Genomic DNA, 24,836 nt, shown 5'->3' on the forward strand with positions numbered 1-24,836 from the left:
GGAGAAACCAATGAGTTATTATCATGAACCCAAAACAATGACCATATGGCAAGAAAAAAAAAGTAACTTCCTCTACAAAATTTCTCACATTCCCATTGTCTGAGGGCTACTCTGAGCTTAGAACATTGACTTGTCTTGATATGGGTCCATTCCTTTCACTTCATCCATTCCCGATCTCATTTCCCAGGTTTAAGCTGACACAGATAGCTGCGGACACCTCAGCCGGTCCTTACGGAAATTACACGGTCTTGTTCTTGGGATCTGAAGATGGAAAAATTCTTAAGGTTCTCACAGGAACGACGGAAAACTCCACCGTGGAAACCGTCCTCCTGGAAGAGATCAATGTCTACAACCAAGATAGGTAAGGGCTAAATCTTAAATACACTTATTGGTGATGGGATTGGCTAACCAATGCAATACAATAAGACGTTGTGTACCACAGGTGCGGTGGGAAGATGGACGATGGGAGGATCCTTGGACTGCAGCTGGATCGAGACAATCGCGCCCTGTTTGTCGCCTTCTCCAGCTGTATCATTCGCATTCCTCTCAGTCGGTGTGAATCGTACGGGGCTTGTAGGAGGTAGGTCATTCCCAGGAGGGTGGCGGTTGGCCAACAACGTCGGAGCTTATTTTTTGTAGGAGACCCTTGGCCATGAGCTAACTAGTACTTGAACCAGAACGCAATTGCTTTGTACACAGGTTAGCTTTGCCTACTTCACTTAGAAAAAAAACCCAAAAATTCCACCAATTCTTCTGCGGGAACGATACATGTTGCCCGTAATAAGGGCTCTATCAATCAAAGCAATGGAACATAACGGAGAGAAGAAAGGAGAACAGTGGCTTGTGCTGTCTAAGTGGGCTGTATTCATTACAACAATCGCTTCACATCTATTGTTCCCGCCAGTTTTGGAAGGAGTTGAAAAAAAAAAAAAAAAATCCCTTCTGTTCTAAGTAAAATTAACCAGCTCAGTAATAATCTCATTAATAAAGTCACATCACATGTGTGCATCTCGAGAACAAAGCGGCTTACAATTCGCGGCTTGTCATTCATTCCCCGCATGCCCCTCAACGAGACAACCCCTCCCCCTGCCAGCGGGTAAATACGCCAGGCTGAATAACCCTACCACAAAGTCATCAGTATTACGAGCCGTGCAATAACGTTTGAAGGGGTCCCAGGGTGCCCGCCGGTGGCGGAAAGGGAAAAGCTTTAATTTGCTGGCTCCTTATTGTGATGGGAGCCAAGAGAGAATTGAAGTCTAGAAAAAGCTCGCTTGCCAAATGCATCCCACTCAAGCCTCAGATCTTTGGAAAGCCGCCAGACTAGCGTGGTGCCTACAGGGGCCCCCCGATGTAAGGATGTCTGTTGATGTAGATGGGTTTTTCGATAAGAGCGGTTCATGTGCAGGGTTAATCGTACAGCCCGTCTTCCATTGGCTTCCCGACTTGCGCCTTAGCGTGACTGGTCTTGAGCGTGGGTTGCACAGAGTCCAAAAAATGTCATAGGCTCCGTTCTGAGAAGTTCTACTCTACAAAGTCAATTATTTTTCCTTTCCCGCAGAAGCTGCCTGTCATCAAGAGACCCTTACTGCGTGTGGTTAAAATCGGGGAACTGCGCCAATTACCGAAGCGACATAAGGTAATAGAACAGGAAAGATGCATGACGTAACAAGCTCGGGAGTGGGGGGGCACTTCACCCCCAAACGGTGGTTGAACATCTAATGAACGGAGTCGATTGTCCCCTAAGATCTCATTAAATGCAGCGGAAGTATGAATAATCAGTTCCGATAAATATAAAGGGATCCGCGCCTTCCCAGCCCATATATTATTCTTAAGATAAGGTTCCTTGGCAGGAGCATGAAATTATAGCAATTAAAATTGACTTGACGTCTAGGCATGTATAATGCATGGTGTAGATAGTCACAAAGTGGACGGACGAGCTGAGTCAGCCATCCCCATGACCATGTACAGGTTTTTGCCTTCATAGACGATGATTGCTTCTCCAAATTGACTTCTTTTTGGGCTTTCAACGTCCTCTGTCTTGATTATGAATGTCTCCATTCCATGGTGTAGATAGTCACAAAGTGGACAGTCAAGCCGAGTCATCTCCACAACCTTGTACAGTTTTTAGCCTTCATGGACGACGATTCCTTCTCCAAAATGTCCTGACGTCTTTTTGGGCCTTCAAAGTCCTCCGTCTTCATAATGAGTGTCTCCAACCATCTTGTTGATGGTGGGTTTTAAGTTTTTGCTGTCGGATCTTCTTCCAAAGAAGGTCCTACCTTCTCTTGTGTCTTTCGAGACCTCAATGTCTTTGTCATGGATGTTTCTATCCACCTTATTCATGGTGGTTCTCTTAATTTTTTTGTTAAGCTTTGTGTCTCAAAGAAGGCTATACTCCTTCTTCTAAATGTTCTGACTTGCCTTGGATCTTCAGGGCCCACAACTTCTTTCTTATGAATGTTTCATCCATCGTCATGCATGTCGAGTCCTCCTCCAAAATGTCCTGACTTCTTTTTGGGTCTCCAAAGTCCTCAGTGTCTTCATTAGGAATGTCTCCAACCATCTTGTTGATGGTGGTTTTCTTAATTTCTCCTAAAGAAGCATACGAATAGCTTTTCTTTGAATTGTCCTGCTTTTCTTGGGTCTCCAGGGTCCTCAATGTCTTTGTCATGAATGTTTCCATCCATCTTGTCATTGGTGGTTATGGTCTTCTCCTAATGAAGGATATGAATAGTCTTTTTGGCATGTCTTTGGTCTTCAGGGTTCTTCGTGTCTTAGCCTTGAATGTTTCTTTCCATCTTGTTGGTGGTGGTTCTCTTAAAACGTCCACATTGAAAGCTGGTTAGATACAGTCCTGACCCCCATCCAAAACATATCCAAGCTTGACAACAAAAGTGGTCATATCTGGATGTTCTGAGATTGATAGGATTTTCTTTTCTTGGTTGTAGGATTTCGTTTGAACAGGATATCGAGCAACCGAAGCATAGAGGCAACTGTCAAGGTAAGCGGGACACGACTTTCGAAGACTAGTAGTGCAAGGACAGACTCCGACATCACAGTGGTCACATCGTAGACGGGTTGACCAACCAGATGATGAACAACCCACCACCTAAGAACCCTACTTGATGGCTACACCAATCGGTTGTCATGTATAGTTGGACTTGGTTTTAGTAAGAGTTAATACGTCCATCGTCATGAAGAAAATTCATGGGGTTGCAGTAAACAAATTATTTGCCGAACATGAAAGCCATGTTTTATAGGAACGGCCGTGGTAAAATGTGTGTCCGACAGATAGTTCTTCCTCGGCAGGAGGCCTCTGCGACCGGGTTTTTTTTTCTCCAGACGGGGGCTTTCAGATTCCACCGCGAGGCAGAAGGGATAAAGCTGCCTGGATATTAACTGGCGGATTTGACTCTCTCAAGTCTGATTTCCTATCTCATATTTCACAACGTTGGAAGCCTTCTGGGCGCATTACAAGACTGCGTATTAATAAAGTCAATCTATACCGCCAAACCATGCTGGAAAGTAAAGATCCCATTATGGGTTCTGACATTTACAAGACAAATGGCGACTGGTAGCTATTGTTCTCTAGTCCGATGCTGTCTTTATTTATTACCCGTCCATACGGCCGCATTAATTTTTTACTCTGAGCTACGGAGCCTCCTCTGCTTTCTAGTATCGGCCATCTTCGTTCGAGCCTGAGATTCTTAAAGGGGAACTCCATGTTCAAAAATTTGGTAGATTTGTGAGGTTTTTTTTGTACATTAGATACATTTTTGTGCGTTGGGTATAATAGTATGGCTGAAAATGTAATAAAATATATAATCGTGAAAGAAGATAGGCCCGCAAGCTGATGAAGGACATAGGGGTTGGCCTAAGGCTTGGATTGTGGTCTCCATTTTTAACCAAAACCAAGACCCATTGAAGAGCAGATCATACAGGTGTCCTGATATACAAAAATAGCACTATATGATGGCCCTCAACACTGATGTGGAACCCTATTGATAGGAGCGTTAGGATTTAGGGGTTTAAAAGGGGGAGGAGTCTTTTAAAGGGGTGTGGCTATTCCATAATAGGGAAAGGAATAGGAGGCCCAACAAATTGTGACCAGCTATTTTTGTGGGAAACAAGCATGTTATGGTCATTGACCAAATTCTGGTCCACCAAAAACCCTACTTACTGTATACGCTTGGCACCAAGTTAAAAACAATAAGGTAATGTGATATGGCAATCAAGGCATGCCCCAAGTCATAGACAAAAACTTGACACCGACTCCAGTCCTTGATCCTGTTTATTGAAAGTTTGGCGAGCGATGAAATGTTCTATAAAGAGTCCTCGTCCCCGACAACTCTAAAGACCGTAAAGGACATATTGTAATCTCAGCCAGATTGTGATGGATTGTGTAACCTCACAGAGCGGATCATGAGTTCACTACAGTGACCGATTGTTCGCGACCGGCTCCTCACTCACACTGAGCCTATTGACTCCCAGAAACGCGTTGTTCTTAAGACTCACAAACGTTGGGATGATGTTTATTATTGTGTGTTCACAAACCACGAGGCTCTCCATCTCCTCGTGATTTTATTTTTGATATTTCCGTAACCTTTTCCCCTCTTCGAAATTATTTCTTCACCGTCTCTTCTTATCCATGTAGTTCAGTCTATTGATTTGTAAACTTTTTGTAAAATTTAAAGGGATCCTATCATTCAGAAGCAATTTTTTTGTCCCTAACACGTCGGAATAGCCTCAAGAAAGGGTATTCATCTCCTACCTTTAGATGTCTTCTCCACCCCGCCATTCCGTAGAAATCCCGGTTTTCGTCGGTATGCAAATGAGTTCTCTCGCAGCACTGGGGGCAGGCACCAGCGCTCAAACAGCACTGAGAGTGTCCCCAATGCTGCGAGAGAACTCTCCAGCGCCCCCTCCATCTTCTTCAGGAACGTCCTCTTCCTGTCTCTTCTTCCGGCGCAGGCTTTGAAACTTGTAGGCCTCAGGTAGAGCCTACTACGCATGCCCACGGCCGCAAGAAAAATGGCCGCTTGCACAGTAAGTAAGCGGCCATGTTCTTGTGGCCTGTGGGTATGCGAAGGCCTACAAGTTTCAAAGCCTGTGCCGGAAGAAGATGGAGGGGGCGCTGAAGAGTTCTCTCGCAGCATTGGGGACACCCCCGGTGCTGTTTGAACGCTGAGGCCCGCCCCCAGTGCTGCGAGAGAACTCATTTGCATACCGACGAAAACCGGGATTTCTACGGAACAGCGGCGGGGAGAAGGTAGGAGACGAATAGCCTTTCTTAAGGCTATTCCTACGTGTCAGGGACAAAAAATTGCTTCTGAATGATGGGATCCCTTTAATGAAACAATTTTAATAAGTTGACTGTATAATCCATCGTTCGATCCATTGATTTGTAAAATTTAAAAAAAAATTTGATTTTAAAAAAACTTGCATGAAATTAGTCCTCTACCATTTTAATCGATCCTTTCTTGATTTCTAAATTGATTTTTTTTTTTGTTTTTGTTCCCCTTTCCAGATATTGTCACCTCTTCCGGAAGCACAGACATTGAAGGTGACTCTTCTTATGGTAACTTTCTTCTCTTCTTTTTCCTTCCTTCTGTCACCCTTCCCTTGCCCATGCCCCATCCTTTCCAGTGCCGTTTGCATCACATGGTCTTTCACAATAGATTTTTCTACTCAAAAACGGGCAAGAAACCAAAGTATGTTTGGCCAAACTGGTCATGGTCTTATCAATAAGCTTTTGTGAATGTTGAGGACCATCTATGGTCCATAAAACTGCTTTATAGTGACCCTAACAACAAAGTGTTGGCTGCCGGAGACAATATGGTGGGGGGGTTTATGAGCTAAACACAGAAAATCCAAAAATAGTAGAATTTTACCAAAATTTCACCGTCTTCCACCACTCATCTCGACGGTTCATTGAGTAGCCTAAAGCTGGCCATACATCTTCAGTGGCTGAACGCTCAACAGTGGTGGCTTATCACAAAGGAGAAGGAGGAGATGGCAGGCTGAAATTTATTATATGATGGGGAGAATTGGTACACCCATGGGATAGCCGGCCAACTTCCCAAAATTGGTAGGTTTGGCTGACTTTGTTCAGGTGTACGGCTGCCTTGCGGCCTCAGGAACATGGCTGTATTACATATCTACATTCATATATGGATCTATGGTAATACACCTATAGATATTTATGGGCCTCTACTGTTCCTTGGCCTACAGATATATAATATGAGAATTTTTGGCCATGTTTTTTGTGGAGACTACGCTGCCCTGTGTAGGCATATACGTTAACTGAGGGTTCATGAATAATTGTGAATTGGTCCTAGTTATTAATTGAACATTATTTAAATAAATTGATATCATCTAAATTTCAAATTTAAAAAAAAAAAAAATTAAAAAATTGCCAACTCTTTCACAGAATACAAGAAAAAATACTTTATTGAAGGTATATACTCGAGTATAAGCCGAATTTTTCAGCACAGTTTTTGTTTTGTTGTCCGACCATTTTTAATTTTTGAAATTTTCCAGTACCTGCTGCATTTCCCGCCCTCGGCTTATACTCGAGTCAGTAAGTTTTTCCAGTTTTTTGTGGTAAAATTAGGGGCCTCTGCTTATATTCGGGTCGGCTTATACTCGAGTATATACGGAATATTGAAATCTCAAAGAGTCAAGTGAATAAAAAAAAATCTGTGCAAAAATTTTTGGTTGTAACTGTCAAGATTGAAATGCCAAGCAGAAATTATTCCAATTTCCATTTTTCAATTTTTTTATTTTTTTTTACGTTTTTAACTTTTTTTTTAATTTGTGACGAGAATTCCATTTTGGCATTCTCTTCCGAATCTCCTAATGAGAAGCCTTTTAGTCGGCGTCTCGCGTGACATTCTCCTCGTCTTCATTACCGCCACTAACATTATCAGCCTATTACCGCCTGTCCGTGTAAATTAATACTCGCGAGAAACGAACGGCCGATGTCGACAAAAGAAAAAATAAGAATTAAGAAAAAAAAATGACATTTTAATTAGGTCTTAATCGTTTTTTTTAAGCTTGATAAAAAAAAACGCTCAGGAATTAATTTGTGAACCCGGCGTCTTTGACTAACACGGGGATGATGTTCGCGGTTAGAGCGGAGTGGCGATGTATCGGGAGAGACGAGACAGCTGAAGAGGATTAGAAAAGATGGTATATCATTAATTTAACAGCAGGTCCCATCTCGTGCCTTTAAGACGTCTCGCTCTAAGCTCGGGATTTGTCACTTGAGAAAAAGGTGTTTGTCAGATGGAAAGATTTACTGAAGTGTGACATACACAGCGAGAGGAAAGAAGCGGCAGCCGGATCACTGGAACCTTACCAAACCGCAATAATCGGCAACATGGAGAAGGAAGGGGGGCATCAATTTTGTATACAATGACCTAGTCTCCGAAATGCATAAGAAAATACAGATTTTTATATTAGATTTTTTTTGTATTATATTTTTCACTTTATAGGAAAATTTTTTTTTTTTTTATACATTTTTGAAATTTTTTTTTAAGTTTTATCTTAAACATATTTTTAAACAATTTTTGGTGAGGTTTTTGAATTTTTTTGTATGTTATGATCTATATAAAAAAAAAAAAAAAAATCATAAAAATTCAGCAGTTCTGACCACTAAGCCAAATAATAGGCTGAGATTTCCAGTTGGAGATTTCTTTGCAGCAGTCACCTCACCTACAGCACACTGGTGATCACAGCTATCACGTATATGTAGATAACAAATGGAATCCATCAGTCTTAATAGAGGATTTCACATCTTATCTACTCCCCGTTCCATGCAATGACATCTGCAGAGCATACTCAGAAAACTCTTCCATAGAAGGCAATAGGGTGTGCTCCAGACAGGAAGTCACAAACTCTTTTAGGTTTGGTGGCAAGAGTTGGAATTGCAAGGGTTTTAGGATTTTCTTTTAGGTTTGGTGGCAAGAGTTGGAATTGCAAAGTTTTTAGGATTTTCTTTTAAGTTTGGTGGCAAGAGTTGGAATTGCAAGGTTTTTAGGATTTTTTTTTTAAAGATAGGTATTCATTTGGAAAATCAAAAACATCACCAAAAATTCTTTAAAAAATTTGTCTAATTTAAAAAAAAGTCATTTCCCTGTTGTATACATGTGAGATTTGGCCAAAAATATATGAGTAAAGGCAGCGCGAGCGCTCCTCATTAGAGGAAAAACCCCTTTACCAATCTTACAAATCTGAGGAAAAAAATACCATATTTAAAAATGTCATCAAATATCTTAAGAAATTAGAAATATCAGTTTAGTCTTTAGTTCTAAAAAATAGAGGAATTTTATTGTTTAACTTGTATTTATTTTTTGTTTTGTTTTTTTCCACTTCAATTATAATTTTAATATTGTTATTTAAAAAAAAATAAAAAAATTTAAAAAAAAAAATAATTAAATTTACAATTAGGAAGTTTCATGCGGTAAAAAATTTAGACATTTTACAGGATGGTATCTTGAGTTAAAAAAGAAATTAAATTCTATGTTTCTTAGAGAATAAAAACCTACCACTTAAAGGATTTACAATGGAAAAAGATTTCTAAGCGTTAAAATATTCATTAGTGTTTTTCTGCCCGTTATATGAGGAAAAAAAACCAGATTATCCAGTAAATGATATTATTTTATGCGCATATGTTCCTCTATTTTGGCTTTTGGAAATCAAAACATTTGTGCCACCTAGTGACAGAGCGGGGTTACTGCAGCTCAGAGATATATTACTGTACACGTTGCTCTTCTCCATTTATCTTTCCTTGTATATCAAGTAACACAGAAATTTTTGTCCAAAATCTAAATTAAAGGGATCCTATCATTTTACCACTTTTTTTTATAGCTGACACGTGGGAATAGCCTTAAGAAAGGCTATTCGTCTCCTACCTTTATCAGTTGCCTCTGGTCCGCCGTTCGGTAGAAATATAGTTTTTAATGGTATGCAAATGAGTTCTTTTGCAGCACTGGGGGCGGGCCCCAGCGCTCAGACAGCACTGGGGCATCCCCAATGCTGCGAGAGAACTCTCTCCAGCGACGCCTCCATCTTCAACAGAAACCGCCTCTTCTGTGTCTTCTTCTGGCTGGGGTCACACTCCAGCGCCTCGCGCGCATGTGCAGTACGCTCCTGTAGTTCTTTGGAGAATAGGAGCGTGCTGCGCATGCGCGCGTAAGCGGCTTTCAAAAAAATGGCCGCTGGCCGGCCTGTGCACGCTGCTCTTGTCCTGATGGCAGAGCCAACTGCGCAGGCGCTGGAGTGTGACCCCAGCCGGAAGAAGACGCAGAAGAGGCATCACTGGAGAGAGTTCTCTCGCAGCATTGGGGACGCCGCCAGTGCTGTCTGAGCGCTGGGGCCCGCCCCCAGTGCTGCAAAAGAACTCATTTGCATACCAGTAAAAGTCAGTATTTCCACCAAACGGCGGGCCAGAGGCGACTGATCAAGGTAGGAGACGAATAGCTTTTCTTAAGGCTATTCCGACGTGTCGGCTAGAAACAAAAGTGTTTAAATGATAGGATCCCTTTAACCAATATTTTAGGGCTCCTGCCCCTTTAAGGCCTGGTCTTCCACTGTCCGATAATTCTTTTTCTAGATAGCACATACCTGTGAGAGTCCTGTATATATGTGGTGCACTCTATGTGTTTGTTACACTATGCAGTGTATATGATGACCAGTGTATATGTCTGTTGGCTATACGGTTGGGCCCACTATAGTGGGAGATGTATATATGTCAGTTTCTTGCCCTGCCCATATGTTTGCATGCACAAGTCAAAAGCCTTACTTCATAATATGGTACAAATAGCAATGTGATAGGCCTGCTGGGAAAAGGGCGGGGCTTGAACATGGCGATTAGACGACTTTCGGCTCCGTTTCTGCAACCGTTGTTGATCATAGTCATCATTAGGTGTAATATCTGAGTGACTAGTATTAACCAGAGTACTTGTAGCCTATTTGCACCATATTATGGACTAATCCTTTAAATGAGCTGAAAGTCCTGGTAGCCCTCTCAATAGAACCAATCGATGATAAAGTTGTCTCCTCTTACACTGGGTTACTTTGCTGTTGATCCACATTGAATGGTGTTTTGTGACGGTCACATTAACCAGACCCTGACCCCCACCCCACCCCCTTCCCCCACTGCTCCACCCCCCGATAATCTGCACCTTATTCACCGCTATTGATGATGTTGCCTTTGCCTATGTTTTATTATGTTTTATTTCTTGCTGGTAATGCAGGGAAAGTCCCGCCCAGCAGTGACATCACCATTGCCAGTGTCGCCTCCCTTGGGGATGTGACTCACCCCGGCGGGCCTCACTACGCCCCGCCAGGCGTGACATCAGACGGTTACTACCAACGTTCTGCCTGGCACAATCTAAAAACCCAGGGTAAGAGGGGTATTCATTCTTTGCAGCCCTAGGCTCTCGGTAGATGAATTATCTCAGACATGTAGATGCTGCAGGATAGTCCTGGCTTGTACCCGATGAGGTGCCGCATCTCCTCCCCTCCCCCAGCCATATCCCTTCCACCCATTCGTGATGTGAGGCCTAACATCTGCTTTGTCCATCCTGTGCTGGTTACATGTCCCCTGGCTGCGAGCGGGCGTATGGCAGACAGTGCATGACCCGTGCATGAGACTCCGACGCTCTCATTAGATGTAATAATCGTGTTGGTGTGATAACTTGGTTGTCTAATTCATCTTGTTTTTATCCTGGAAGACATCATGCAGCGATGTTACTGAGTAGTGATTCATAAGGACACATATGTGCAGGGGCGCTAACACTTTTAGATGGTTTTTGTTACGTTCTTAGGAGAAACTGACTATGGTGTCCTTCATCAGGATCCAGGAAATCCCTCAAAACTTCCTTACTCCGCCAATCACTCCACGATCACACCCATGTCCAGGTCTGAGGACCACCGGCCTACATCTCCTTGTGTTATCACGTTGTACTGTAGGCTCACTTTTGGTATACTAGCTCTTTAAAAAAGTTGCTTGGACCTTTTTGATCAGAACTCATGGTTTTAGTAGTAACATCTCTCTTTTACCCCATGAAGGTCTCACATTTGTCCTCTTGTCTACGACAAACTCCTGAGAATCCTTCCTATTTTCTTTAACTTAGGCAACTTGTGGGCCTAGACAAGGTCAAATTTTTAATCATCAGCGCGAGGAGGAAAGGTCTAACAACCTCTGAGGAACCCCTTTCTCTGTTATTTTTGGTAGTCAAGAAGTTCCTAAGATGTAGGAACCAGTACAAATCCCATTCCTGAAACGTCCTTAACACAAATCGGTAATCGTCACACAAATTGTTGTTCTCGATCCTTGTCCCATGTAAATTTGTCCACCTCAAAAAGAATCTGCTTGGACCTTCATAAAAGAACCAATGGGCTGCTTTGGTTGACCTAGGTTTATTCTGCTTACTCTCATTGAGGTCTCATATTTGTCCCATTGTCTACCAGAAGCTACAGATAATCTAACGAATCTTCTGGGCCCAGTTTTTGACCATCAGAGAGCAGACCAAAGATCTATCAACATCTGAGAGCCCACTCTACTTACCCTCATGGATGTCCCACATTTGTCCCCTTGGCTACCGTAAACTACAAAGAATCTCTCCTATTTTCCCTAAGTCAACTTGTGGACCCAGAGAAGGTCCAGTTGTTGACCAGAAGAGAGATTAGAAAAGGTCCAAGAACCTATTCTCTGTCACTTCTGGTTGTCAAAAAGTTACTGAGATATGTGATCCATGGAACCTTCCATTCCTAAAACATCGATCTCGGCAATTGTCTGATCAAGTTTTGTTCCCAATTATTGCCCCATGTAATCTTGATCATTAGGGTTGAGCCGATCTTGAGATTTCAGGATCGTTTTTAAAATCCGATTTCCGTTCATTTTCCATTCGAACCTGATCCCAATTCTGATCCCAGTGCATGTCTATGGAATTTTTTTAATAATTGGAGATCAAATTTTAAAAACGATCCTATTCACTACACGGCATGGAGTCTAAAAATTGCACGCTTTAATTGTTAGACTCCACGCTGTGTAGTAAAATCTTCTGGCTACTTAGTCCCCCCTGGTGTCCACTTACCTGCACAGAAGCGCTGCCGCTTGTCCATTCCCCTGTTCTCGCCTCGCTACCCCCGCCTCCCAGGTTAGTGTTACAGACCTAGTAAGAAGGTGGGGCTTGTGGCGGGTACAGTGCAGGGAAACGTAAGTGCTCCCCTCCCAGTACCCACCCACACTCTCCTAAGCCACAAGCCCCGCCTTCTTCCTAGGTCTGTAACACTAACCTGGGTGGCGGGGGCAGCGAGGCGAGAACAGGGGAACGGACCAGCGGCAGCGCTTCTGTGCAGGTAAGTGTTAGCTACTAGAGATGTTAGCTAGTGTGCAGGGGGTTAAGCGGCCGGACGCTGGCACAGGCTGTGTGCCGGCTGCATCCATTCATTCCTATGTGACCTAGCTAACATTGTTAGCTTTTCCCACAATGCTTGGCCAGTAGCAAAGCATTGTGGGAAATAATCTCAGACCTCGATCCCGCCTAAAAAGATTGGGATCGGAATTCTGATCGCGATCGTGAAATTTACTCGATCGCCAATCGGAATCCGATCTTTTCCAATCCCGATCACTCAACCCTATTGTCCATCCATCCAACCACAGATGTGAAAATCCAAATTTTTCGGTAGCACGTCTCCTTCTGTAAAGACCTGTCAAGCTCACGATTGGTTTACCATATTGTCGATTGCCACTATGGGCCAACCAGTTAGACCCAGATCGTAACCATTGAGTGACCCAAGTCGTGGAACCCAAGACAGAACATTCTAAGTAGGAGATTGCTCAAAATTCTAGCCAACGCCAAGACGTTAGGTATTAGGTAGAGCTCCCCTAGAGTGGGTTCCTGCCACAATACAGCAAATGGAAGAACTGTGAAAGTCCTAAAACTTCCATTCACTGGCACACGAGAATACTTTTCCGCTAATAAGCCATTTTACATCATGAATGGTGACAACTTGGAAATTTTTTTTGCAGAATTGGCAAAAATTTCCCCTTCTCCCCTGACTAAACATGAACCGCCTTCCGAGCCGACAGCAAAGTAAATATAGACCCAGTCTATTTATACCCGTCCCAGAGATACCAACAGCCAACTCCAAAGTGCATCAATCTCTGGCAAAAAAAAAGGGGGAGCGTAAAAAAAAAAAAAATTCCAATTCATAGATCTCGATCTCAAGAAATAATTATCTGCCTTCTCCGTCCCCGGAAGGCTCCTCACCTCTGGGTTAAAATAATTGATTTGAGAATGGGATACTGAGAAAATGCAATTTGCCGACACTTTCCGAAGAGAAAATTGTTCCAAGAATGTCGGAGCTTTTACCGAAAAAAAAAAATAAAAAAGTTCGGAGCGTGGAAAGATTAGAAGAAGCCCGCTGTCGTCCACGGAGGAGTCGCGTGTAATTATTATAGTCTTCTATTAGTTTATGTGATTGGCCGACCCGCTGTCGTGGCTTTGATGGAGGAAGCTCATTACGTCTCGGCAGCTGAGAGCGCTCGGGTTTGATTGGCTCCCACCTCTCGTTGCATTAAGAGCGCTTGGCTTTCGCCAGTCGGAATGAAGTTGTCTCGGGGCCTGGAGCTCGGCTCACGCCAGGCAGCCTTTGGGGATGAAGGCCGCTTTTATTAGCTAACACAACAATGACTGAGTCTTTTTCGGGGATGTTGAATGGCACCGCACATAGATTTTCCGAGCTCCTTGATGTCTGATGCGACTCTACGGTTTCTTCTGGTGGAAAATGTCTTTGGTCTCTTTGCGACATGAGTCAGACACCAGAGATAGAGAAAAATCAGCAGATGCAACCGGCGGGACAATGCTCTACAGAAAACACACAGCTTCTTAGAGGAGATCTTCAAAGGAACCTCGGGTCAGCCAGAAGAATAGGCTCAGATTATTAGCTTACTCCACTCAATAAAAGTAGTCACTTGAAGGAACATGTAGCCAAGACGATCCGCGCCGCACAAAGGAATCAATGAAATGTGTAACAAGGGGCATCGGGGTTAAAATTGCACTCAGGTCCCTATGATTGGAGTCTAAAAGCCCCCTGTCATAGGAGAACACCTCAGACAGTCATACACATGGTGGTATGGTCCATTGCCCCCGCTACATTCATACACATGGTGGTAAGGTCCATTGCCCCCGCTACATTTATACACATGGTGGTATGGTCCATTGCCCCCGCTACATTCATACACATGGTGGTATGGTCCATTGCCCCCGCTACATTTATACACATGGTGGTATGGTCCATTGCCCCCACTACATTCATACACATGGTGGTATGGTCCATTGCCCCCACTACATTTATGCACATGGTGGTATGGTCCATTGCCCCCGCTACATTTATACACATGGTGGTATGGTCCATTGCCCCCGCTACATTCATACACATGGTGGTATGGTCCATTGCCCCCACTACATTTATGCACATGGTGGTATGGTCCATTGCCCCCGCTACATTCATACACATGGTGGTATGGTCCATTGCCCCCACTACATTTATGCACATGGTGGTATGGTCCATTGCCCCCGCTACATTTATACACATGGTGGTATGGTCCATTGCCCCGCTACATTTATACACATGGTGGTATGGTCCATTGACCCCGCTACATTCATACACATGGTGGTATGGTCCATTGCCCCCGCTACATTTATACACATGGTGGTATGGTCCATTGACCCCGCTACATTCATACACATGGTGGTATGGTCCATTGACCCCGCTACACTTATACACATGGCGGTATGGTCCAATGCCCTGCTACATTTATACTATGACCCGCGTAGGCAATGACTTCTTCACTCTGGGATAAAGGAAAACACTGTCAGGGACGAGCGTATTAGAAATAATTGAGCTCTAGTCCAAAAGTCATAATTGAGCCCCCTACCAAAAAAAGCCAGGGGAAAGAAGGGCCACGGGATTGTGGATGGATTGTACTTACCTCTACCTTCATATATAACACCGGTGTACTTACCTCTACTACATATATAACACCGGTGTACTTACCTCTACTACATATATAACATCGGTGTACTTACCTCTACTACATATATAACACCGGTGTACTTACCTCTACTACATATATAACACCGGTGTACTTACCTCTACTACATATATAACACCGGTGTACTTACCTCTACTACATATATAACAACGGTGTACTCACCTCTACTACATATATAACACCGGTGTACTTACCTCTACTACATATATAACACCGGTGTACTTACCTCTATTACATATATAACACCGGTGTACTTACCTCTACTACATATATAACACCGGTGTACTTACCTCTACTACATATATAACACCGGTGTACTTACCTCTACTACATATATAACACCGGTGTACTTACCTCTACTACATATATAACAACGGTGTACTCACCTCTACTACATATATAACACCGGTGTACTTACCTCTACTACATATATAACACCGGTGTACTTACCTCTACTACATATATAACACCGGTGTACTTACCTCTACTACATATATAACACCGGTGTACTTACCTCTACTACATATATAACACCGGTGTACTTACCTCTACTACATATATAACAACGGTGTACTCACCTCTACTACATATATAACACCGGTGTACTTACCTCTACTACATATATAACACCGGTGTACTTACCTCTACTACATATATAACACCGGTGTACTTACCTCTACTACATATATAACACCGGTGTACTTACCTCTACTACATATATAACACCGGTGTACTCACCTCTACTACATATATAACACCGGTGTACTTACCTCTACTACATATATAACACCGGTGTACTTACCTCTACTACATATATAACACCGGTGTACTCACCTCTACTACATATATAACACCGGTGTACTTACCTCTACTACATATATAACACCGGTGTACTCACCTCTACTACATATATAACACCGGTGTACTCACCTCTACTACATATATAACACCGGTGTGCTTACCTCTACTACATATATAACACCGGTGTACTTACCTCTACTACATATATAACACCGGTGTGCTTACCTCTACTACATATATAACACCGGTGTACTTACCTCTACTACATATATAACACCGGTGTACTTACCTCTACTACATATATAACACCGGTGTACTTACCTCTACTACATATATAACACCGGTGTACTTACCTCTACTACATATATAACACCGGTGTACTCACCTCTACTACATATATAACACCGGTGTACTCACCTCTACTACATATATAACACCGGTGTACTTACCTCTACTACATATATAACACCGGTGTACTCACCTCTACTACATATATAACACCGGTGTACTTACCTCTACTACATATATAACACCGGTGTACTCACCTCTACTACATATATAACACCGGTGTACTCACCTCTACTACATATATAACACCGGTGTACTTACCTCTACTACATATATAACACCGGTATACTCACCTCTACTACATATATAACACCGGTGTACTTACCTCTACTACATATATAACACCGGTGTACTTACCTCTACTACATATATAACACTGGTGTACTCATCTCTACTACATATATAACACCGGTGTACTTACCTCTACTACATATATAACACCGGTGTACTTACCTCTACTACATATATAACACCGGTGTACTTACCTCTACTACATATATAACACCGGTGTACTCACCTCTACTACATATATAACACTGGTGTACTTATCTCTACTACATATATAACACCGGTGTACTTACCTCTACTACATATATAACACCGGTGTACTTACCTCTACTACATATATAACACCGGTGTACTTACCTCTACTACATATATAACACCGGTGTACTCACCTCTACTACATATATAACACCGGTGTACTCACCTCTACTACATATATAACACCGGTGTACTTACCTCTACTACATATATAACACCGGTGTACTTACCTCTAGAGATGAGCGAACAGTGTTCTATCGAACACATGTTCGATCGGATATCAGGGTGTTCGCCATGTTCGAATCGAATCGAACACCACGTGGTAAAGTGCGCCAAAATTCGATTCCCCTCCCACCTTCCCTGGCGCCTTTTTTGCACCAATAACAGCGCAGGGGAGGTGGGACAGGAACTACGACACTGGGGGCATTGAAAAAAATTGGAAAAAGTCATTGGCTGCCGAAATCAGGTGACCTCCATTTTAGACGAATAGTGGATTTCAAATCCGGGTCATATGAGAATGTGAACTTTGTGACTATGAGACAGGGATAGCTGTACAGGCAGGGATAGCTAGGGATAACCTTTATTTAGGGGGGAATGTTATTAAAAATAACTTTTTGGGGCTCTATCGGGTGTGTAATTGTGATTTTTGTGAGATAAACTTTTTCCCATAGGGATGCATTGGCCAGCGCTGATTGGCCGAATTCCGTACTCTGGCCAATCAGTGCTGGCCAATGCATTCTATTAGCTTGATGAAGCAGAGTGTGCACAAGGGTTCAAGCGCACCCTCGGCTCTGATGTAGCAGAGCCGAGGCTGCACAAGGGTTCAAGCGCACCCTCGGCTCTGATGTAGGAGAGCCGAGGGTGCACTTGAACCCTTGTGCACCCTCAGCTCTGCTACATCAGAGCCGAGGGTGCGCTTGAACCCTTGTGCACACTCTGCTTCATCAAGCTAATAGAATGCATTGGCCAGCGCTGATTGGCCAATGTATTCTATTAGCCTGATGAAGTAGAGCTGAATGTGTGTGCTAAGCACACACATTCAGCTCTACTTCATCGGGCTAATAGAATGCATTGGCCAGCGCTGATTGGCCAGAGTACGGAACTCGACCAATCAGCGCTGGCTCTGCTGGAGGAGGCGGAGTCTAAGATCGCTCCACACCAGTCTCCATTCAGGTCCGACCTTAGACTCCGCCTCCTCCGGCAGAGCCAGCGCTGATTGGCCGAAGGCTGGCCAATGCATTCCTATGCGAATGCAGAGACTTAGCAGTGCTGAGTCAGTTTTGCTCAACTACACATCTGATGCACACTCGGCACTGCTACATCAGATGTAGCAATCTGATGTAGCAGAGCCGAGGGTGCACTAGAACCCCTGTGCAAACTCAGTTCACGCTAATAGAATGCATTGGCCAGCGCTGATTGGCCAATGCATTCTATTAGCCCGATGAAGTAGAGCTGAATGTGTGTGCTAAGCACACACATTCAGCACTGCTTCATCACGCCAATACAATGCATTAGCCAGTGCTGATTGGCCAGAGTACGGAATTCGGCCAATCAGCGCTGGCTCTGCTGGAGGAGGCGGAGTCTAAGGTCGGACCTGAATGGAGACTGGTGTGGAGCGATCTTAGACTCCGCCTCCTCCAGCAGAGCCAGCGCTGATTGGTCGAGTTCCGTACTCTGGCCAATCAGCGCTGGCCAATGCATTCTATTAGCCCGATGAAGTAGAGCTGAATGTGTGTGCTTAGCACACACATTCAGCTCTACTTCATCAGGCTAATAGAATACATTGGCCAATCAGCGCTGGCCAATGCATTCTATTAGCTTGATGAAGCAGAGTGTGCACAAGGGTTCAAGCGCACCCTCGGCTCTGATGTAGCAGAGCTGAGGGTGCACAAGGGTTCAAGTGCACCCTCGGCTCTCCTACATCAGAGCCGAGGGTGCGCTTGAACCCTTGTGCAGCCTCGGCTCTGCTACATCAGAGCCGAGGGTGCGCTTGAACCCTTGTGCACACTCTGCTTCATCAAGCTAATAGAATGCATTGGCCAGCACTGATTGGCCAGAGTACGGAATTCGGCCAATCAGCGCTGGCCAATGCATTCTATTAGCCCGATGAAGTAGAGCTGAATGTGTGTGCTAAGCACACACATTCAGCACTGCTTCATCACGCCAATACAATGCATTAGCCAGTGCTGATTGGCCAGAGTACGGAATTCGGCCAATCAGCGCTGGCTCTGCTGGAGGAGGCGGAGTCTAAGATCGCTCCACACCAGTCTCCATTCAGGTCCGACCTTAGACTCCGCCTCCTCCAGCAGAGCCAGCGCTGATTGGCCGAATTCCGTACTCTGGCCAATCAGCACTGGCTAATGCATTGTATTGGCGTGATGAAGCAGTGCTGAATGTGTGTGCTTAGCACACACATTCAGCTCTACTTCATCGGGCTAATAGAATGCATTGGCCAATCAGCGCTGGCCAATGCATTCTATTAGCGTGAACTGAGTTTGCACAGGGGTTCTAGTGCACCCTCGGCTCTGCTACATCAGATTGCTACATCTGATGTAGCAGTGCCGAGTGTGCATCAGATGTGTAGTTGAGCAAAACTGACTCAGCACTGCTAAGTCTGCATTCGCATAGGAATGCATTGGCCAGCCTTCGGCCAATCAGCGCTGGCTCTGCCGGAGGAGGCGGAGTCTAAGGTCGGACCTGAATGGAGACTGGTGTGGAGCTATCTTAGACTCCGCCTCCTCCAGCAGAGCCAGCGCTGATTGGTCGAGTTCCGTACTCTGGCCAATCAGCACTGGCCAATGCATTTCTATGGGGAAAAGTTAGCTTGCGAAAATCGCAAACTGACAGGGATTTCCATGAAATAAAGTGACTTTTATGCCCCCAGACATGCTTCCCCTGCTGTCCCAGTGTCATTCCAGGGTGTTGGTATCATTTCCTGGGGTGTCATAGTGGACTTGGTGACCCTCCAGACACGAATTTGGGTTTCCCCCTTAACGAGTTTATGTTCCCCATAGACTATAATGGGGTTCGAAACCCATTCGAACACTCGAACAGTGAGCGGCTGTTCGAATCGAATTTCGAACCTCGAACATTTTAGTGTTCGCTCATCTCTACTTACCTCTACTACATATATAACACCGGTGTACTTACCTCTACTACATATATAACAACGGTGTACTCACCTCTACTACATATATAACACCGGTGTACTTACCTCTACTACATATATAACACCGGTGTACTTACCTCTACTACATATATAACACCGGTGTACTTACCTCTACTACATATATAACAACGGTGTACTCACCTCTACTACATATATAACACCGGTGTACTTACCTCTACTACATATATAACACCGGTGTACTTACCTCTACTACATATATAACACCGGTGTACTTACCTCTACTACATATATAACACCGGTGTACTTACCTCTACTACATATATAACACCGGTGTACTTACCTCTACTACATATATAACACCGGTGTACTTACCTCTACTACATATATAACACCGGTGTACTTACCTCTACTACATATATAACACCGGTGTACTTACCTCTACTACATATATAACACCGGTGTACTTACCTCTACTACATATATAACACCGGTGTACTTACCTCTACTACATATATAACACCGGTGTACTCACCTCTACTACATATATAACACCGGTGTACTTACCTCTACTACATATATAACACTGGTGTACTCACCTCTACTACATATATAACACCGGTGTACTTACCTCTACTACATATATAACACCGGTGTACTCACCTCTACTACATATATAACACCGGTGTACTTACCTCTACTACATATATAACACCGGTGTACTTACCTCTACCTGCACAGACCACTAGTCCAGCTGACAGTCAGAATTTAAAAAGTAATTTTCCTATTTTTTGCCCGTCTGTCCCTTCATCCCTCTCGTCTTGGAACGTTCCTGTGCACCCCCTGAAACCCTGAGCGAAGTCTCTACAGATAATTGGACCCTCAGCTGCAGTTTTGTGGGTTTCCTTTCAGCAGAGATCTCTGGGGAACTGACCAAATTTTGGGAAAGTTTTTTTTCGTTTGCTTTTTTTTTTTTTTTTACCTGTACAGAATTTTAATATTGACTTGTTTTCTCGATAAACAAGCTTTTGTTTTTCTGACTGGGAGTTCGGGAGAAGTGCGGAAGCCTTGGCTGCACTAAAAGTAATAAAAACAGGGAGAACTTTAGACTGTGAAGTATTAACGTTGTACGTGAAAGGGCAGATGTCTCTGATGTGACACAGAATATCTTATTTTTAGAGTCATAGGATGATGACAATACGGTGTACAAATAATACAGTAAACTATATGGTGTCATACCTAAATAATGGTGCCATACATTGGCCTGATGATGATCAGAAGCATCAGACAATCTCTGACACCCTTGTCAGCAGGGGCAGCTGATCATGACCGCACAGATCACGTATACCGCTACAGCCGGCTCTGAATTCTTACATATGATGCCATTTTTTGGACTATATCTAGACCTAAAGGTTTAGGAGACTGGAAAGGTTCCCAGATCAGGCCTTCTTGGGCTCCATGTCCCAATTTTATACTTTAATCATAATTCACATTCTCAGATTCTGACATCCGTTGACAAAGCACTAAATGATGTCACAAGTTGGAGATGATGATGTCATAAAACTCCATTTAGTACCGTAAATACCATAATGAAAGGAATTTTTCTGGTCTTCTATATAAACGTTCCTATTTCGTCTCTAATTTACTTCTCTTCTCTCTTGAAGGTAAACATCAGGAAGTCACGGGCAAAGATTCCACCAAGACCGTCCACTTCACCTTCCTTATTGGATGCGTCTTCGTAGCCTTTGTGGTTGGAGCAATCTTCTCTGGTCTTTTTGTGTCTTGCTACTGCAACCATATGTTTCAGAAAAACAAGCACAATGCTAAGGACCCTGAATCCAATCTTCAACGGCCCCTGTCACTGAGGAGTCTGGCAAAGATGAACGGCCTTCTAGACAGTCAGTCCAAGGAAGGAATGATGGAGTCCACTTCTCCAAAACTCTATACCACTCTTCTTCACAGTGACAAAGAGCAATCGGCAGAGACAACCAAAGCTGGAGGCAAAGAACATCCAGAGCTTCAGGGTCTTCCCACCCCGGAGTCAACACCAGAGCTGCCATTGAAGAACCTCAAAGCCTTCAAGAACCAATGGGAAAGAAACCAGAACTGTAATAATGCTAAAGAAATCCAAGGCAAGAGCCCAGTGTTTCATTTCCCGGTCTCAAACTCCCAGGTATTCCAGTTTCCTAGTACTGTGGTCCTACCAAGCAGCATGCATGGATACGACCAACCACTTTCCAGCTATGCAGATGACAAGAAAATACCCAACTCTGAAAGGGCTTTGATTCGTCATTCACAATGTTATCTTCCAAAAGGCGGTGAGGTGACCACTCTAGATGAACTTCTAAAACACCTTCCTGAAGGTGGTGGATCACCAAGAAAAATGTCAGGCATGATGGCTATCAGCCCACAAGCCGTCAGTCCTCACTCACCGGTATCCTTCATGAACAGAGTGCAACCCCAAATTCCCGACACTGAAAGTGCTCCTTACTATAGCTCCTCAACGCTTCCAAGAGACAGTCTGCCCAGGAGACTGGACATCCCACCAGATGTTACTCCTCAGTCTTGCTTGGAAAAACAGTCTAGACACCCATCTCAGAGACATTCTCTATCCTCCGGACACAAACTCATGAACATAGGTCCAGGTGGGCCCTTGATTTCAAGGCAACATAGTCTAGGCCAAGCGACCAGACAACATCCACCTCCTCTCCTCACAAGGATGCATTCGACAGGCACCCCGGTGCCTATGGATAGCCACAGTGTTTTTCTATCTCGGCAGCACAGCTACACAGATCAAACCCCAATGCAGAGGAGTATGGTGAAAAGAACCTTGTCCTTGAGACCGGAGATGTCCTCAAACCCTGTGTTTCTGCCATCTTCCCCGGTAAAGGATGGAAACCAGTTTAAGTATTAATGGTCACTTATACCAAAACAGAGGACACTACTAAACTTCTGAAATGTGAAAACAGATGCTATGAAATTTGCCTTGGTGTTTTAAAACTCTAAAAAGAGTCCTTCAAAAACATCTAATGTCAAGTCATCTCCAGCAAACAGGAATGTAGTGTGAAAGGACTGGAGAGCGGTGGGAAGAGATAAGATGGACTAAGCCACCGACACCCCCTTTCTTAAGGTGATGGAGGGACTCTGTTGGGCGGTAGACATCTGCTGTTCATTTTTTAAGTATTCTACCTATCTACATTGTTTTCCTCGACTTGGAGAGCATGATCTGTTGACCTTTGTTGCCGTCCAATGACCCTTGGTGGGGTCCATCGAAAACGGAGACCAGAAAGTCCACCCATTAGTTGACATTGTTGGGGCGGGCTGGCCAATGGAGTAACATCGCAGATCACATCGCGCGACGGATCAATTCAATGGACTTTACCTGTGTCCCTGAGCCGTAAAATACCACTAATGAGGAACGTGGAATGATCCGTCGGAGATTCCTTGGATGCAGTTGGATACATTGAACGGATACCTCAAGAGGAATAGATCAAATGTAAATTAATTTATATATACATCCATGTGTATATATATAAAGATATATATATATATATTTCACAACCTAACTCCATATAAAAGGAGGTTTAATACCCTACTGTGTAGGGGCGAGAAACTCACGTCTATATTAATATTACTGAAAGTGTATAGATCAAAAAAAAAGAAAAAAATCTAAATAATGGAGAATAGATGTTGGTGCCTGAGCCAGGCTAGAAGGTGACCCATCCAACTATTAAGATTAGGTAACAATGGTGGCCCACCACATTACGATTATCTCACCGTATCAGTATCGCAAAGTCAAGTCTCGTCTCGGCTGTCCTTAAATCCCCGGTGACTTACTGTACATGACAATATATATTCAAGATCAGGGTGATGTATGCCAGCCAAGATATAAGCACTGTGTGCTCAAACTGAACGGGGCACCAAAGAGTTGCCTCTTACGACGAGCCTCCGGACAGGGTTGGCCAAGATGTCAAGTTCCTCGAGAAGAAAGGAGAGGTTCTTGACCTTCCGGCCCTGCCTTTGTTTGAATCCAGTTAGCTCAATGGATAGTCTGTGTACATGTGTGCCTTATTTCAATCTAGTATTATGAACAGTGCGATTGTAGCAACACGAGTCTGTATTTATTTTGTCACGGAGTGGTTATCATTTTTTTTTATTTTTTTTTTTTGCTAAAGGTGCTTTTTGGAGTGTCACAAATCTCCACTTGACACTGTCGGGAAAGCCCTTCTCTGCAGACAAGTTCAGGACTTTGGGTGCTGTGGTGTCCAATTAGTTTCCAGATTCCCTTAGTTTTTTTATTTTCATGTGTTTTGTCCAAAAACCCAACGAATTTTCCATCTGAGGTCCCGAATGGCCTTGATTTGGCCACCTGTCCCCCACCAGTGGTCAAGCGAGTTGGCCAAACAAACCATAGAAGAAAGTTCTCCAAGTAGTTCTAGAATGGCAAGGTACCATTGGGCTCCAGCATGGGTGCTGTGAATTGGTTCACCATGATGTTGGCAAGTGGGGTGGGCACCTCTACAAGGCATGGGAAACCAAGAACATGGAACTATTTTCTATGATGGAGTGCGAACGAGGAACGAGGAGGGCTCCATATTGCTTTATTCTGTGTAGTCCAATGTCGTACTTTTCTAAAATTTCACGCAGAAGTCACGGGATTTCCACCATAAAACCATGTCATAACCAATGTATCCCACAAATACAGAACGTCAATAATTTCCCAAAAATTGCAGGTTAAATTTGCAAATTTCAAGTCATCTCTCTCACATAGGGCTATTTTAACCCACTAGGGACCGAGTGGGAATTTTTGAGATTGTTTCCATTTCCATTGAACAGGGAATATCCCATCAAGGAGTAATCCTTACCCAATAAATTGTCTTGTACGTGGCTCCAGCTACAGCGTTACACCTGTCCAAAGATTGGGTGTGGTATTGCAACACCGTTCCA

At 43.7% G+C, this 24,836-nt stretch overlaps 1 protein-coding gene across 3 annotated transcripts in view; it reads left to right on the forward strand.

Moving 5' to 3' along the window:
* SEMA6C (semaphorin 6C) overlaps positions 1-24,210 on the forward strand; it is a 148,630-nt gene extending 124,420 nt beyond the window's left edge. The window contains exons 14-20 of one of the 3 annotated variants that reach the window (XM_075283270.1): positions 188-361; positions 443-580; positions 1,559-1,636; positions 2,949-3,001; positions 5,528-5,578; positions 10,260-10,409; positions 21,554-24,210. In XM_075283270.1, the coding sequence (XP_075139371.1) occupies positions 188-361; positions 443-580; positions 1,559-1,636; positions 2,949-3,001; positions 5,528-5,578; positions 10,260-10,409; positions 21,554-22,803 (1,894 nt within the window). In that variant the 3' untranslated portion in view covers positions 22,804-24,210. The remainder of the gene's footprint in view (positions 1-187; positions 362-442; positions 581-1,558; positions 1,637-2,948; positions 3,002-5,527; positions 5,579-10,259; positions 10,410-21,553) is intronic. The other 2 variants (XM_075283271.1, XM_075283272.1) reach the window with 2 other exon arrangements.
* Positions 24,211-24,836: the final 626 nt, after the last annotated feature.

Source organism: Leptodactylus fuscus, chromosome 7 (assembly GCF_031893055.1).
Source record: "Leptodactylus fuscus isolate aLepFus1 chromosome 7, aLepFus1.hap2, whole genome shotgun sequence".
In the NCBI taxonomy this organism is placed as follows: Eukaryota; Metazoa; Chordata; class Amphibia; order Anura; family Leptodactylidae; genus Leptodactylus; species Leptodactylus fuscus.